We start from the raw sequence: 16,196 nt of genomic DNA on the forward strand, positions 1-16,196 counted from the left end.
TTCGCTCTGCTCCTGTGGCTGAGTCAGAGGTGACGGCTCCAGATGTGGATTTCTCATTTCCTTTTGTCTCCTATTTGTCAAACACTTCAGCTCTTTTCCATCATCAGGACTCCTTTTTTCTTTGTGTTTTTTGTATAATGAAAATACCATATATGTGACAAGACAAGGAGCTACAGTAATTTTGGGAAACAATCGACAGGTTATCAATCAAATAGTCCCAGAAACTAAGGACATATGAACTTCACTGACACGAACAGTTTGGCAATTAAGTCGTTACTTTACTGCAAAGTGCACTACAAGTATTAAGTTTGACCAGTGTGTGACAACACTTATGATATCTCAAACTCAGATACACAATATACTAAAAAGAATAATCTTACTGAAAAACAAACAACAGTCTTGCAGATTGTCGTGGTGCAAAGCACTGAACCCCAAATTACTACCAGTATCAGACCAGAGCAGGTTCAGTGGATCTGCAACACCACACAGGTTCATTTTTCAACACATTTATTATCTGAAGTACATTGATTTCACCATCGTGAGTTGATCTGAATCTATTTAATATGTGCATTTGAATAAACTTGTCAAGCCAAGGTGACCCAGCGAAAATGATTTAGTTGACAAGCACACGTGAGCAAATACTGTAGATGTTTTATTTATGTTTATTCAACCTTGTCTTCATGATGGTGTGTTTGTTGGTGAAAAACAGAAACTACAGGAACAACAAACAAAGATGCAGCAGAATAAATGGATTCCCAGATTGCTGCACTTGCAGCGCTTTTTTTCCTGCTTCCGTCACGAAACGAGTCAAATTTTCGTGACAGGGCTTTTTTAACTCAATATTACTAACCCTAACCATAACCACCCTGACCCCCCGGCTTCACTTTTAATTTCGTGCAGCCATCACAGAATGAATGAGAATGAATTTGTGCTGCCGTGACAAAAATGAGACACTTTTTCGTCACAATATCACAAACCAATAGATTAATGTATATTTTGTGCTCCTGAATCATGACTTGCCGTGAGACAGGGTTGGCACTTGAGAAGCTGAGCATGGAGTTGGAGTGTCAGGGTTTATGATTGTCCTGGATCAAGACTAAGAATTGGGCTTTTTGCGATTTCCTGGACTCGGCCATCAGAAGGGTATCTGTATGTGGTGAAAGTAATGAACTTGTAGAGACATTCACTTATCTTGGCAGCAGTAGTTATGTCTCTGGGTCCTCAGGCTTTGAGACAGAAAAAGAGCTTATGGACTCATGGGGTTGCAGGAACAGAGGGGTTTGGTGATGCTGATACCGCTTCAGGAGAACAAAGGTCCAAGTCTCTCAGGTCCTGGTGCGAACTGCCTCACTGTGAGACTCGAATGCAGACCAGCGATCTAAAACGGCAACTGGATAATTTGTTACCAGGTCTCTTTGGAGGATCCTTGGGTACTGCTGGAATGACCTTGTGTCATATGAGTGGTTACTTAGGTAGAGTCAGAGTCAGAGGATCATTGTATTTAGAGGGAACATCAGCTAAGACATTTCTCTGTGCATGATCCTGTGCACAGATGCATCAGTGCCGAAGATACCAGAAAATGGAAAAGTCTGCACACGTTTTACTTGGCTGAAGCAGACAGATGGTTGTTTGTGAGCAGTGGGAGTGAACTGGTTATCTGGTTGCTACGCGGGACCTGGGGTGGTACTGTGGCGTGGTTAATGTGGCAACATATGATTCTGTCACATGCTCTCAGATGAAATAAAAAGATTGTGTTGGCAGTTTTGCAAAGTTATGATGTCAATACTTTAGAATTTTAGAAAAGAAAAATAATATTTTGAGACAGTTCAGAGCAACCACAAGAATTAAATTCACACATTTCTCCTCAAAAAAAGAAAAAGAAGCAATGTCCTAACGCCAATCTGGGTATTGAGCCCAATCTTTGCATTCCTTCAAATGATTAGGTGCCCCAGTCCTCTCTAAATTCTTTGTCTGTTAGATATTCCAGCTGTGTTTTATTGCTGTGTCATGGCAAAGCCACTGCAGAGTCATTCAGCAGTCACACAGCCGCATCACTTTGGCAGAGCAGAGAGTCACGTAGAGAGATGAATACTGAGCTCCAGTTACCTTGGATGTCAGAAATTGTGACCCGCAATGATGTCACACTCCAGGTAAAAGCCTTCCAGTTTATACAAAACACTAAAAAAGCTGGACGCCTCCAAGATTTTGGAGTATAGAGTTCAAGCAGAGAGAACTCATGGATGAGAACAGATGGTGCAGAAGTTATATTAGTGTTGTCATTTACTGCCTGTCTTGTTGTGTGGTGCAGCTAATTGTTGTTAGCAGCTTTTATCAGGTTAGCCAATGTTTGCAGCACCAGTTAATAAAAAACAAACACCTTACGTACTGTTTCAAGCAGAAAAATACAATAGTAACATGTCTACAGACAGTGTCACAGGACACATTTTGGTGTTTTGGTTTGGGCTGCGTGCTATTCTAAATTTTCTATAGTTTTCATGTTATTCTGTCTCTAGTACTATTCTTCATATGATGTGGGAAATTCTCCTTCCTCATAAATATTCTCTAGTGCTTTTACTTTGACGTTCATGTTTGTTTTGTGGCACTTAACTTCCTGTTTCAGCCATTCTGATTTTGCATGTTTTTGCACTTCCTTTTTGGTTGTTTATTTGCATATTTAACTGTTTATAGTGCATTCTGTCATTGCAGGATTGTGTAGGATCTTCCTGCCCTCTCACGTTCCAGTTCCAGTGCCTTTTCCAGTGTTGTAGACTTCCTGTTACAGACCTTTGCTCCTGTCCTGTGTTCCTGATTTTTGCCTGCTGTTTAGGATTGATCACTGAGTATGAGAACTCCCTGTAGCTGAACTTTGCCTGTTTACCCTTTGCAGCTTCTCTTAGAAAGACTGTTGCCTGTTGGACTGATCTCCCGTGTGCCTCGACCTACTTTCTGTCAAAGATCAATCAATCAATTCAATCAATTTTTTTATATAGCACCAAATCACAACAAACAGTTGCCCCAAGGCACTTTATATTGTAAGGCAAGGCCATACAATAATTATGTAAAACCCCAACGGTCAAAACGACCCCCTGTGAGCAAGCACTTGGCTACAGTGGGAAGGAAAAACTCCCTTTTAACAGGAAGAAACCTCCAGCAGAACCAGGCTCAGGGAGGGGCAGTCTTCTGCTGGGACTGGTTGGGGCTGAGGGAGAGAACCAGGAAAAAGACATGCTGTGGAGGGGAGCAGAGATCGATCACTAATGATTAAATGCAGAGTGGTGCATACAGAGCAAAAAGAGAAAGAAACAGTGCATCATGGGAACCCCCCAGCAGTCTACGTCTATAGCAGCATAACTAAGGGATGGTTCAGGGTCACCTGATCCAGCCCTAACTATAAGCTTTAGCAAAAAGGAAAGTTTTGGCTTTCCAAACTCAAAGATGAAACCTGTCATCCGCTATTTTTGAACTGAGCTTTGGGGACACACTAATCTTATTTTTACTTGTCTTCTGTTGTGATTCTCTACGTTGGGGTCCAGTGCCAAACCATTACAAACAGCAGGACTGTACTGTGCACACAATTTCTGAAACTGAATGGACACACACACACACACACACACACACACACACACACACACACACACACACACACACACACACACACACACACACCCACACACACACACACACACACACACACCAGAAGTCCTAAGACAGCTTTCACACCTGCTGACACTCAGAGCAGCCATCTTGGATTGTGACCTTGTGGTATGTGGGGTTCAAAATAGTTGTCACTTCAGGGGCAGCCCAGTCTCACGTTTTTTTTTTCATGCTCCTGTCATGAAATGAGACAAATTTTCGTAACACATTTTTTTTTAACTCACTATTACTAACCCTACTCCTTCCCCCCACCCTAACCATAACCACCCCGACCCCCCGCTTTTCTTTTAATTTTGTGCAGCCATCACGAGATAAATGAGAATGGATTCATGCTGCCGTGACAAAAATAAGGCACTTTTCGTCACAATATCACAAACCAATAGATTAATGTATATTTCGTGCTGCTGAATCACGACTGGCCGTGATACCGGGTTGTCAGGGGACATAACTGACAAATTCTGACTTCCAAGTACGATGGCAATGGGTCTCTTCTTTAAAACTGGTTGGCAGTCTGGAGTCTACTCACCACATAGAAGGCCTCATCATGTCCGGTGTTGAGGACCATCTGTGGCTGGAGGCCTGATCGGAGAAAGAAGCCGTGAGCCGACACGGTGCAGCCTCCGCTACATTGAGAGAGACAGAACAGATATCAGACCGGTTAGCATGAGCTTCACACAAAGATACAGTAGATTCCCAGCGGGAGAGACCCACCATCAGCGTTAGTCGTCACCTCCCACTCATTTGCTCCTGTTGTAAAACTAAGTGTCAGCTCGTCCACGACCATTTCACTTTCTCTCATCTCAGAGACAAAGTAATGTGCTAAATCTACTCAACATACCCTAATCGAAAAGAACTTCAATGAGCTGACACTGGTAAAGAATAAAATCCAAACTGAGCCACAAAGTCCACTGAGCAGTGAGGGAAACCCTTCAGACCTGGACAATGGGGGCCTTGGAATTTGTGCTCACTTTGAACAACATAGGATGTTGTGAATTTTGAATGGGCTGTATTTCTGCCCCTCAGTGCCCCTCCACTCAGCAATGTTGACCCTCTGGTCACAAGCCGGCTTCTCTTATTAAGAAATGTGTAAACTCGAACCTGATGAAGGAGCGCGAAGGCTGGATGCCACTGATGAAGGGGTCTTCGTTATAGGTGAAGTGTACTGGGGCATGGCGCTCCACAGAATCCACGGTCAGCTTGACGGGCTGTTGAGAGGGATCACTGTATGCAGGCGTCTTACAGATCAGGATGGAGGACGCCACACTGATGGTGAACAAACACAAGACATATTGTTGTGTTAGTGTGTATCAAAGCTGGTCCTGTTCCCATTCAGGTGTTCTCTTCCTCAGAGTCCAGAAGGCTCAAAATGGCAAATTAATAATAGAAAAAAAGAGGTTCAATTCCAAAGTTTAAGATAAGTGGTTTCTTTACTATTTTAGTGTGGGACTATTAATGTGGTGAACTGGACACTTTCTGGAGAGCTAATAACTACACAACCAGAGAGTCTGCATATATGGTGCTGTGAAAAAGTTAGTGCCCCCTTCAGCTTTTACAGTAGTGTTCAGAATAATAGTAGTGCTATGTGACTAAAAAGATTAATCCAGGTTTTGAGTATATTTCTTATTGTTACATGGGAAACAAGGTACCAGTAGATTCAGTAGATTCTCACAAATCCAACAAGACCAAGCATTCATGATATGCACACTCTTAAGGCTATGAAATTGGGCTATTAGTAAAAAAAGTAGAAAAGGGGGTGTTCACAATAATAGTAGTGTTTCATTCAGTCAGTGAGTTCATCAATTTTGTGGAACAAACAGGTGTGAATCAGGTGTCCCCTATTTAAGGATGAAGGCAGCACCTGTTGAACATGCTTTTCTCTTAGAAAGCCTGAGGGAAATGGGACGTTCAAGACATTGTTCAGAAGAACAGCATAGTTTGATTAAAAAGTTGATTGGAGAGGGGAAAACCTATATGCAGGTGCAAAAAATTATAGGCTGTTCATCTACAATGATCTCCAATGTTTTAAAATGGACAAAAAAAAAAAAGAAAAAAAAAACAGAGACGAGTGGAAGAAAATGGAAAACAACCATCAAAATGGATAGAAAAATAACCAGAATGGCAAAGACTCACCCATTGATCAGCTACAGGATGTTCAAAGACAGTCTGGAGTTACCTGTAAGTGCTGTGACAGTTAGAAGACACCTGTGTGAAGCTAATTTATTTGCAAGAATCCCCCGCAAAGTCCCTCTGTTAAATAAAAGATGTGCAGAAGAGGTTACAATTTGCCAAAGAACACATCAACTGGCCTAAAGAGAAATGGAGGAATATTTTGTGGACTGATGAGAGTAAAATTGTTCTTTTTGGGTCCAAGGTCCGCAGACAGTTTGTGAGATGACCCCCAAACTCTGAATTCAAGCCACAGTTCACAGTGAAGACAGTGAAGCATGGTGGTGCAAGCATCATGATATGGGCATGTTTCTCCTACTATGGTGTTGGGCCTATATATCGCATACCAGGTATCACGGATCAGTTTGGATATGTCAAAATACTTGAAGAGGTCATGTTGCCTTATGCTGAAGAGGACATGCCCTTGAAATGGATGTTTCAACAAGACAATGACCCCAAGCACACTAGTAAACGAGCAAAATCTTGGTTCCAAACCACCAAAATTAATTCTTCGCAGATGTGAAGAAATCATGAAAAACTGTGGTTATACAACTAAATACTAGTTTAGTGATTCACAGGATTGCTAAAAAAGCAGTTTGAACATAATAGTTTTGAGTTTGTAGCATCAACAGCAGATGCTACTATTATTGTGAACACCCCCTTTTCTACTTTTTTTTTTTTTACTAATAGCCCAATTTCATAGTCTTAAGAGTGTGCATATCATGAATGCTTGGTCTTGTTAGATTTGTGAGAATCTACTGAATCTACTGGTAACTTGTTTCCCATGTAACAATAAGAAATATACTCAAAACGTGGATTAATCTTTTTAGTCACACAGCACTACTATTATTCTGAACACTACTGTACATCATTTTTTTAGGACATCACAAACAAAACAAAAATTCAGGCTTTTATATTAAAATTTTTAAAATTCTGCCCTTTAAGCTCACAGTGAAAAGTAAACTCTACATCATGAATTAAAAGAAATAAAAATCTAAACGCTAAAATGATGGTGTTAATAAGTAATTAGTATAACACATACAAACTATTACTTTTACATCCAATCTTCTTCAGAAAAGTCAGGGGAAGGATACATCAATATTTCCAAGACACTGAATATGTCTTGGTCTTTATTTACATCAATTATGTAGAAATACAAACAGTATGGCACTCTATGGTAAATCTATGTGGAGCAGACAGTTCTCAAAAACAAAGGGACTGTGCATGAAGGAGACGATGACCAAAGTCAGCAACACACCCAGACAACCCTGAGCAAGTTATAGGCTTCTGTGGTTGCAACTGGAGAAATTATACACAATGCAAGTTTTGAATTTTGCATCACTACTCAAGGCTTCATAGTGGAGTAGAGCAGAGAAAAATTTGCTTCCAACAAAACAGATCAAATTTAGGCTTGCATCTCTGATGTGTCTTCTGGCAAATTGTAGCTGAACTTTCAAGTCTTTTTAAAAAAAATCCTTCTCTGTTCCACATCATCACGAGGTAAAATTCAAAACTTGCACTGTGCCTAATTTCTCCATGCACACAGTGGGCGGGCAGCACGTTGTGCACACCCGCATTTCTCGTACTACAGCTCTGATGATCATAATGTCTCAGTTACATTGTGTAACCCATGGGAGGGCATGGCCATGTATGAGGTCTGTCCATAAAGTAACGGTCCTTTTTATTTTTTTCAAAAACTATATGCATTTCATTCATATGTTTGAATGAAACATGGCTTTCCATGACAAAAATCTCTTGTTAAAAGTGAAATCTGCCAGAAAAAGGCTGATGTCCAGCTCTTGTGATAACCAGAGAAAGAGCACATGACGGTCTCGTATCCACAGAGCCATCCGTTTAGAAATGGTCCGGTGGCTTGTGCCGCGTCGTCGCAGCTCGGAGCGCGGCGCACCGAGCGTCCTTAAAGGGGTCCTTAAAGCTGTACTAACAGACCTTAATCTCTGTGAAGCCCGTAAAATTTTCACCGAAAGCCAGATAAATTTTTCGAATGGTTTCCAGGTGCCAGTCTCTAACAGCTTCTGAAAAAATTCTGATGGAAAAAAGTCCAAATCATTCCGCCATTTCCAGACAATGAAAATCCGACGAGGGGGCGGGACCACTCCTTCCTAAGGCGTGCTCACAGGCGAATGACGTCACCGACAGGCGTGGAAAAACTCACGCATGCGCACGAGGGTTCAAGCATGTCTGACGTAAAAACATATGAATGAAATCCATATAGTTTTTGAAAAAAATAAAAAGGACCGTTACTTTATGGACAGACCTCGTATGTGTCAAATTACATCCATCATGGACACGACAGTCTGCCCAGGTGTGTGCGCTCTGTGCTGGACAGCATTCGCACTGCACTCCAGCCACCGTTTGAGCTGTTGCCACCTCGGACCTCAGCAGCACCTTGACAATGTTGGATGGGGGCAAGACACACTATCACGTCATTCGTGGTGCTCAGAGGGGCAGACACGCCACACTGACTGCCCTTTGAGGTGTTGCCACCTCGACCCCACCATGACAGTGGTGTCCTGAGCACTTCATTCATGCTTGCCGAGCGACTGGGCCCACATTTTCTAAGTGCCCAGCGACTGCTGCTAGAAGTTTGTGGGAGGCATCTCGACTGTGGCCGAGTGTGGGTTGAATGGGCATTCACTGGCCATTTGCCCTCATTCAGCCGCTGGTGTGAAGGCTGGCTCGATCGTGACATTCGGCCAGGGTTCAACGTGGCCAATCATTTAGTGCAGCCCCTCGACCGTGGCCGGAATGGTCTGACCTGTATACGACATGCCGCATGAATATTGTGACCATAGTCAGATGGCAGTACAACCTCATCTTGATGCCGTTCAATTGGGTTTCCAGCACGAGCGTGACGCAAATGTGGAGTGCATGTGCTGTGGCCGAATGGTTCTGCCTACTGCTGGACATGAGTGCCATTCAAATCCTCCTAAATGCGCCATTCGGCCTCACTATATGTGAGCTGTAATGAGTTATGTGTGAAGGGGCTCTCAGAGTCAGAGATAAAAGATTACCAGAAGCCATTAGATGACCCCATGACCCTAAAAGAACTGCAGGACAAAATAAAATAAACTGAAACCAAGACAACATCCTAAATGAAATGATCAAATTCACAGATCCCAAATTCCAACTGGTCACATTAAAGCTCTTTAACATTGTTCGTAGTTCCGAGATCTTCCCCAATATTTGGAACCAAGGGCTGATAACGCCGCTCCACAAAAGCGGCAACAATTATTGGCAATTAATGCTTGATTATCTGCTTGATAATCAACCACAGATTCCTACACTTCCTTAGGGCCCGGTCCTACTGGCGTTTAGGAGGATTTGCGTATGGACTGCACACAAAATTGGCTCATATTCGCTTAACATCCGCAATATGCATGAAACATGCTTGTATGAGTCGGCCGACACCCGCACACGTCTGCAATTATCTGCAGAGGCACATTTTTCCATTGCCAGGATTTTTGAGCTGCACAAAATTTTGAATGCGGATGACATCCGCCTTACATACTCAATACATACTCAATACATACACAATACATACTCAATCTATGCGCTGTATATCCACCGTCATCTGCAGATATCCGCAACTGACAGGGATTTGCAGCTTGGCAGCAGACTGGGACAGTGTGTAAAATGGATATTTTGCGTGCCCATCATGTCCACATCACGGACTAACATAAGCGGTAGCGACTGCATACAGACTGGCCACGAATAAAGCATTTTTATTACGTCTGCTTTGCATCTGATTTGTGGCGGATGCAAATCAGATGCGCTGTGTTCGCAGTTGGACGCCATTCTTTGTTCTACCAGCTGCCACGCGCTCTGCGCTGGATGCTGCATATATAAAATAATTATTTTGTGGTGGATTAATCATTTTATTCTGCAAAATGGCTGTTGAAAACGGCTCTAATCACCTCCTGAATCACAGAGGAAGCTGCAGCTGGGCGTGCGAATGGCTAACTGTTGTGTGGCTGGGGTGCCTGGCTGGCTTTTGTTTCTGTTTTCTGTCTTTCCTTCCAGGTGGCATGCGTTCAGGACTGAGTGGCTGATGTGTGGAGTGGTGGACTCACATTATGGTTTCTTCTTTCACAGACTCGGTTGGTCGCGGCCACCTGGGGGGTGTCGGCGGGGTCCTTGGGTCCGAACTGTTCTGGCTCCGGACCGTTTGTGTTGCTGGGAGCGCACCGTTTTTCCACCTCGCCAGACCGCGCACTTATTTGTTATTAATTGAGCACTCACTGTTATGTCATTAAATTCTGTTATCCTTTGAACCGTGCTCTGTTTCCTTTATGCTGGGTCCTAATGTCAAACGCTGGGTCGGTGCTCCGACTGCGTCCGACACATATAACAGTAGTCTCTGGCCAATACATCACGGACCCAGCGGTAGCAGAGGCGGTACTGCGCTGGGAAGGCGGCAGCAGACGTCAGAAGTTATCCGGATCAGTTGCGGGTGCTCTCCGCCCGGATGGTGCGTGTCGGAGAACCGATTATTGAATAGTGATTTGAGCTCTCTTGAAGCCGTGTTCCTGTGGTGTTGCCTTATCTGTGGGTTTGTTGTGGAGTGTGAATAGCGACGGTTTCACGTCACACTTCGTCCGGATAAGAGGTAAAACGGGAGCTGCATGAGTGTGTGTTTAATGGGTGAACGCGCACGGCGGAGTTCTGTGGCATGGGTCGCTGTGCGTCCTGTTGTTACAGTTGTAGCCCCGTCTCCCCGGGTGAAGATAGCTACTGCGTCTGTTGTGTCAGCTTCGGCGTAATTTAGTTGAAGCACATTTTGGTTGTGTGTTACACGTAGCTGCGCACAGGGAAAGCAGCGTGAGTTGTTTTCTCGGTTACCAAAGGGGTTTTTTATTTTTAGCACTTTGGCTCCCCCTGTTGGTTACTGAGTCACATTACCATCATAGCTCTTAAGGTGGAACAGGTGTGTTCCATTTGTTTGAGCTTAACGGTATAAGTCACTTATTAGTTTTGTGTTGGTTCATAATTTGTGGGGGTTTTTTGAGTTGGTTTTTGTGTGGAATGTTCAGCACTATTAGTGTTCTGGGGTCGTGAACATGCAGGCTGTCTTGAGCATAGAAAGGACCCAGGTGACTTTATGTTAGTCTGTTAGTCTTTCTTTTTTTTATTTCTTTTGGTTTCACCTCCCAGGGTTTGATGGGACGGTCCTCTGGGGGGTGATGGGGGGGGGGTAATTGGGTTGTTTTTTCTTTTTTCTTTTTTTTTGTTTTTGTTGTGCCCTCTCTTCTCCTCTGGCTCCAGCCGTGTGAGCCGTACGTTGTCGGCGTTGCTGGAGTGGTGCAGTTTGGTTATGCTGGGCATTTCCCAGGTAACCTCTGCACCCGGGAGGGGGGGGGAGGTTTGGGGTGTTGTTTTTTTTTGTTGATTCCCTGTTCCACCTCCGGCTTCAGCGCGCCTTTGAGACATATGCCATCGGCGTAGCTGAGGTTTGGGGCAGTGGAATATACCCGCAGCTGGTGGCTGGTTTAAAAGTCGGAGGGGTGGCGCCGTTTTGTGCCGTGTGCCATTACCGCTATTCCACTCCTCCCGGTTGACTTTTGGAGTATAGTCGTGGTTGGTGACACTGGACGTACTTCCAGTTTCCACTGCGCTGAGGGGGTGGGGTTGGGGTTGTTTTGTTTGTATGTTTTTTTTTTTCCTTTTGTTTTTTCCCCCCAGTTTCCGCCCTCAGGGTGTGACTGTGGTGTCCTCTGGGGGGGAAAGGGCTGTGGGTCCATCTAGCCATAGACGGCCGGGGCTGGGTCTGTTAAGTCATGAGGGGGGCGTCTCCTGGGGTTTGATGGAACGGTCCTCTGGGAGGCGCTGGGAGTCCCCGTGGGTGACTTTGGATCCCAGAGGGACTTCGGCTGTGGTTATTACTCCTGGAGCTGGCGGGATGTCCTCTGGGGGGTGTTGGTCCCTACATGTCGTCCGGGGGGGGGGTGTTAGTGTTTTTTTTGGTTTGTAAGCTTAAGTTTGGGTTGTGTTTTCTTTTCTCCTCTTCCCGGGGTTTGATGGGACGGTCCTCTGGGGAGGGGGGGGGGGTGGTTTGGTTGTTTGTGTTTGTCTTTTTTGTTTTATGACTAAACAGACTCTAAACATGGTCGGACAAAGGCTGACCGCACAGGTTCAAGAACTCCTGGCCACACCTGTGCAAATTGAATGACAGAAACAAAGGCAAAGATGCAGTTCAGAGGAGAAGACGTCAACAGTTGTGTTAGATGAAGATTCAGTTGGAAGATGAATGCAGATACGGTTTCCAGCCATGGTCCCTGGAGGGGGGTGTTTTTCCTGGGCCAGGTTTGTGTGGTCGCCGGGAGGCTTCCCGTGAGGGTGGGGTGCTGTTGTGTGGCTGGGGTGCCTGGCTGGCTTTTGATTCTGTTTTCTGTCTTTCCTTCCAGGTGGCATGCGTTCAGGACTGAGTGGCTGATGTGTGGCTGAGTTATCAGGACCTCACCCTGATCACCTGAGGCTTGTCATGTGCAGCTCGTCAGGACTCACAGTTGTGGTGCATCTGTATGGATTGGGGCATGGTTGCATTTAAGTCTGGAGTACACAGTGTGTATTTGCCAGAGACTCGACCTTGTGACCAGACGGGTGAGATCGACGTTTGGAGAACCATCTCATCATTATGGACGCAGAGACCGTACCAGGTGTGATGCCATGGTCTGTGAAAGAGGAGGGGGTGAGGTCTCACGCTCGTCAGCACACTTCCTGAGGTACTTTAGGTTTTGTGACTAACATGAGTACAGTTAGTAGATGTGGTGTCCCTCACACCTTATTATATTGAGCTGTTATGTTAGTCGTTTAATCAGCTTCCACTGCAGTGGAGAATTGAACTGGGTGTTCCATGCCTGCAGGGTGGGAAGCTGATTGGTGATTAAGCCAGGAAGTGTTTGCTGATTATGTACACCTTTGAGTGGTCTCTCTGTGTGTGGAGTGGTGGACTCACATTATGGTTTCTTCTTTCACAGACTCGGTTGGTCGCGGCCACCTGGGGGGTGTCGGCGGGGTCCTTGGGTCCAAACTGTTCTGGCTCCGGACCGTTTGTGTTGCTGGGAGCGCACCGTTTTTCCACCTCGCCAGACCGCGCACTTATTTGTTATTAATTGAGCACTCACTGTTATGTCATTAAATTCTGTTATGCTTTGAACCGTGCTCTGATTCCTTTATGCTGGGTCCTAATGTCAAACGCTGGGTCGGTGCTCCGACTGCGTCCAACACATAACACTAACAAGCTGCAGAAAGCATTTTGAGCCATCTAAAAAAGTAATTATTTGACTTCTTTACATTGTCAAGGCTTGATAAAACAGTTGTGTGTTTTTTCCTTCTTGTCTGCAGCTGTTACAGTATTTATTCCTGTGTTTATAACAGATTTAACGTCTTGTTATAATCGTTCAGAAGAGGTGCACTCTGATACGATCCGCTGACGTCACCACTCGCCCTGTTCACTGCTTCTTTACTCCAATCAACTTGTCCAAGTCCAGCAAATGCTCCAGAGGCTGTATTGTTGGTGTGAATAGTGATGCTGATGGCCAGAGTGCGCTTCTTTTATGACCACAATGCAGATGCCATGCATGCACAACATGTGCGCGATGCATTCATAATACACCCGTAATACTGCCGTGATAATTGCAATGCGTCGGATCCGTTCTACATGCGTTATACAACCATGATTGTTCATCATATATTCGCTATACATTATTAAAATATCCATAATTCATACTGGGACATTTGTCATTTTTGGCCATTTTTGTTGCGGACTACAACAAAAGCCCGTACTTTGTATACTCAATTCATGCACAATTAATCCTCTCCCCAGTGGGACCGGGCCCTTGCTGAAAACAATGTCCTGAGCAAATCTCAAATCGGTTTTTAACAAATTACCTTACAACACACCATATTTTCACCCTCAGCACTCTGATTGACAACCAAATAAACAAAAACAAAGCCAAACTATTCTCCTGTTTTTATCAAGATCACGTCAGGCGTAATCTGGCGTAATCATCTGTAAACAATCATCTGTAAACACTCTCAAAGTTCAAACCCTAGTAGGAAAATAATACCAAACTGTTTTCAGGCCCAAACATTTGTTTGAGAAATAAAAATAGAACGTTTTCCTATAAATAATTACGATGGTATTTAGAACTAATGAATTAATTTTAACGATCAACGAACGAGGTCGGACACATAAGAAATTATTAATAGTGACTGACCAGTATTTCACAGATCGTGCCTCTGCGTCCTGGCGCTGTGCCTTTTTCCACTCACACCTGGCTGCAGCAGGTGTTTGTTTCCGTGTGACAAACACAGTTATAAGTAGTTGTTGGCACTCTTTTCTCTTCTGGGCAACAAGATTCTTATAAACAGATATGCAGAACACAGAACACTGTAAAAAAAAAGGCATGCAAAATTGGACTAAATACTCTGCGAGACTCCGAGGCCACGGCAGGTGAACGGCGTTATAGCGAGGGACCACTGTATTCTCTTTTCACATGTCAGTAATTCTTGACATGTGGATATTTGCTCGCTCAATTAATAAGACACGCCTAATCTGTCAGATTTCTTTATTTTTTTAAATGTATTTCTGTATTTATTTTATTGTGACAACCGAATGGAGACGACAAAACCTGGCTGCAGTACGGGCGAATTAAGGGAATGACGAAACTACAGTTGTTATTATCAATTTCATACTTTAAAACGATCACACCACATGAAGTTAAGCTCAGCGCTGCTCTGGCTCCAGGCTCGAAGTCTGGAGAAAAAGGCGTGCAGCGCTTTCCTTCTTGTCAGCGCTGTGGGCACGGATCGTGCTCCATAACAATGGGATTTGTATTGATTATTATGTGTCATGTATCATGTTAGTGTTGGGGTTTTTGTTTGTTCCCTTTTGTGGCTGGGTGGTTTGTGTTTGGGTTTTTGGGTCTGTATGTCTCTTGGCTGTCTTCACTGTGCTTGGTGGGGGCGGTACTCGGTGAGTGGGTCACGCCCTGCTCTGGGCCTTTCTACACTTGTTTCCGGGAGTATTTAGACGCTACTAGTTGCACTTGGTGTTGCCTGATCGTTGTGCCCTGTGCCAGTGCTTCAAGCTCAGTACTACGTTTTGTTAAGCTGTCTCTTGGTGTTTTGACTGCCTGCCTGTGTTTTTGTCTACGCCTCTGCCTGATGTTTCGGATTTGGTTGCTCTTCTTGGACTGTCTGTTTGTATACCGAACCTTGCTAAGCACCTCAGTAAAAGCCTCTCTGAACCAGAACTGTTCCAGTGAGTCCTGCATTTGTCTCCTGCCTTCCTCATCTGGCAATTGTGATAGAACGATCAGGCCAACAATGGAGACAGCGAACTCGGATCCATTCCAGCAGGCCGTCCGCTTCCATAGCCGTCAGCTGGCCCAACAAGAAGACCGCATCACTGCTTTAAGCACCAATATAGCCGACCTGGCCACAAGACAGGACGCCTTCATGTCCTCTGTCAGCTCTCAGATCAATCAGCTCGTAACCTCTCTGACGCCACAGACACCGTCTGCCTCGGCAACCACCAACCAGCCACCGATGGGACCAAGTATGGCCCCGCCGGTACCCACTGCTGCTCCTGATGTCTGCAATCAGCTATCTCGACCTGAACATTTCTCCGGTGAATCCGGAGACATCAAACCGTTCCTAACACAATGTGACCTGCACTTTGAGTTGATGTCAGCCATGTTTCCGTCCGACCGGGCGAAGATCGCCTTCATTATTACTCACCTCACCGGCCGGGCCGCGGCGTGGGCTTCGGCAGAGTGGAGCAGACAGTCCACGGCGTGTAGTACTCTCCAGGCATTCCAGACCGCTCTCCGCCAAGTGTTCCAGCATACGTCACCAGGCCGTGAGGCAGCCCGTTCCCTGATGCGCCTCCGGCAGGGTAACAGAAGAGTTGCCGACTACGCCATTGATTTCCGCATCCTCGCAGCTAAGAGCGGATGGAACCCGGCCGCACTCCATGACGTGTTCTTTCAAGGCCTGTCCCCGCAGATCCAGGACCAGCTGATCGCCATCGACCTCCCGGAGCAACTCGACGAGCTAATCGCGTTAGCCATCCACACCGATCGCCGGCTGGCGGATCGACCCCGGCGGGATGTGCGAGCCTCGTCCCAGGATGCTGGTTCCGCTCTCCACATCGGGTCCTCGGTGTCCTCCTCCAGCTCGCTCCCGGCTGCCGCTGATGAACCGATGCAGCTGGGACGAACCAGATTGACCATCGAGGAGCGGCAGCGTCGGAAAGACCAGGGCCTGTGTTTCTATTGTGGTCAGGCGGGGCATGTGGTCACAGAGTGCCATGCCAGGGGTGCCCCCATGCGGTCACAACGGGTACGCCG

The 16,196-nt window shown here is 45.4% G+C and overlaps 1 protein-coding gene across 1 annotated transcript in view; it reads right to left on the bottom strand.

Moving 5' to 3' along the window:
- met (MET proto-oncogene, receptor tyrosine kinase) overlaps positions 1–16,196 on the bottom strand; it is a 258,333-nt gene that overhangs the window by 107,562 nt on the left and 134,575 nt on the right. The window contains exons 10-11 of the mRNA XM_034175737.1: positions 4,753–4,917; positions 4,181–4,277 (exon numbers count right to left, since the gene is read on the bottom strand). Coding sequence (XP_034031628.1) covers positions 4,181–4,277; positions 4,753–4,917 — 262 coding nt within the window. The remainder of the gene's footprint in view (positions 1–4,180; positions 4,278–4,752; positions 4,918–16,196) is intronic.

Source organism: Thalassophryne amazonica, chromosome 8 (genome assembly GCF_902500255.1).
Source record: "Thalassophryne amazonica chromosome 8, fThaAma1.1, whole genome shotgun sequence".
Lineage (NCBI taxonomy): Eukaryota > Metazoa > Chordata > Actinopteri > Batrachoidiformes > Batrachoididae > Thalassophryne > Thalassophryne amazonica.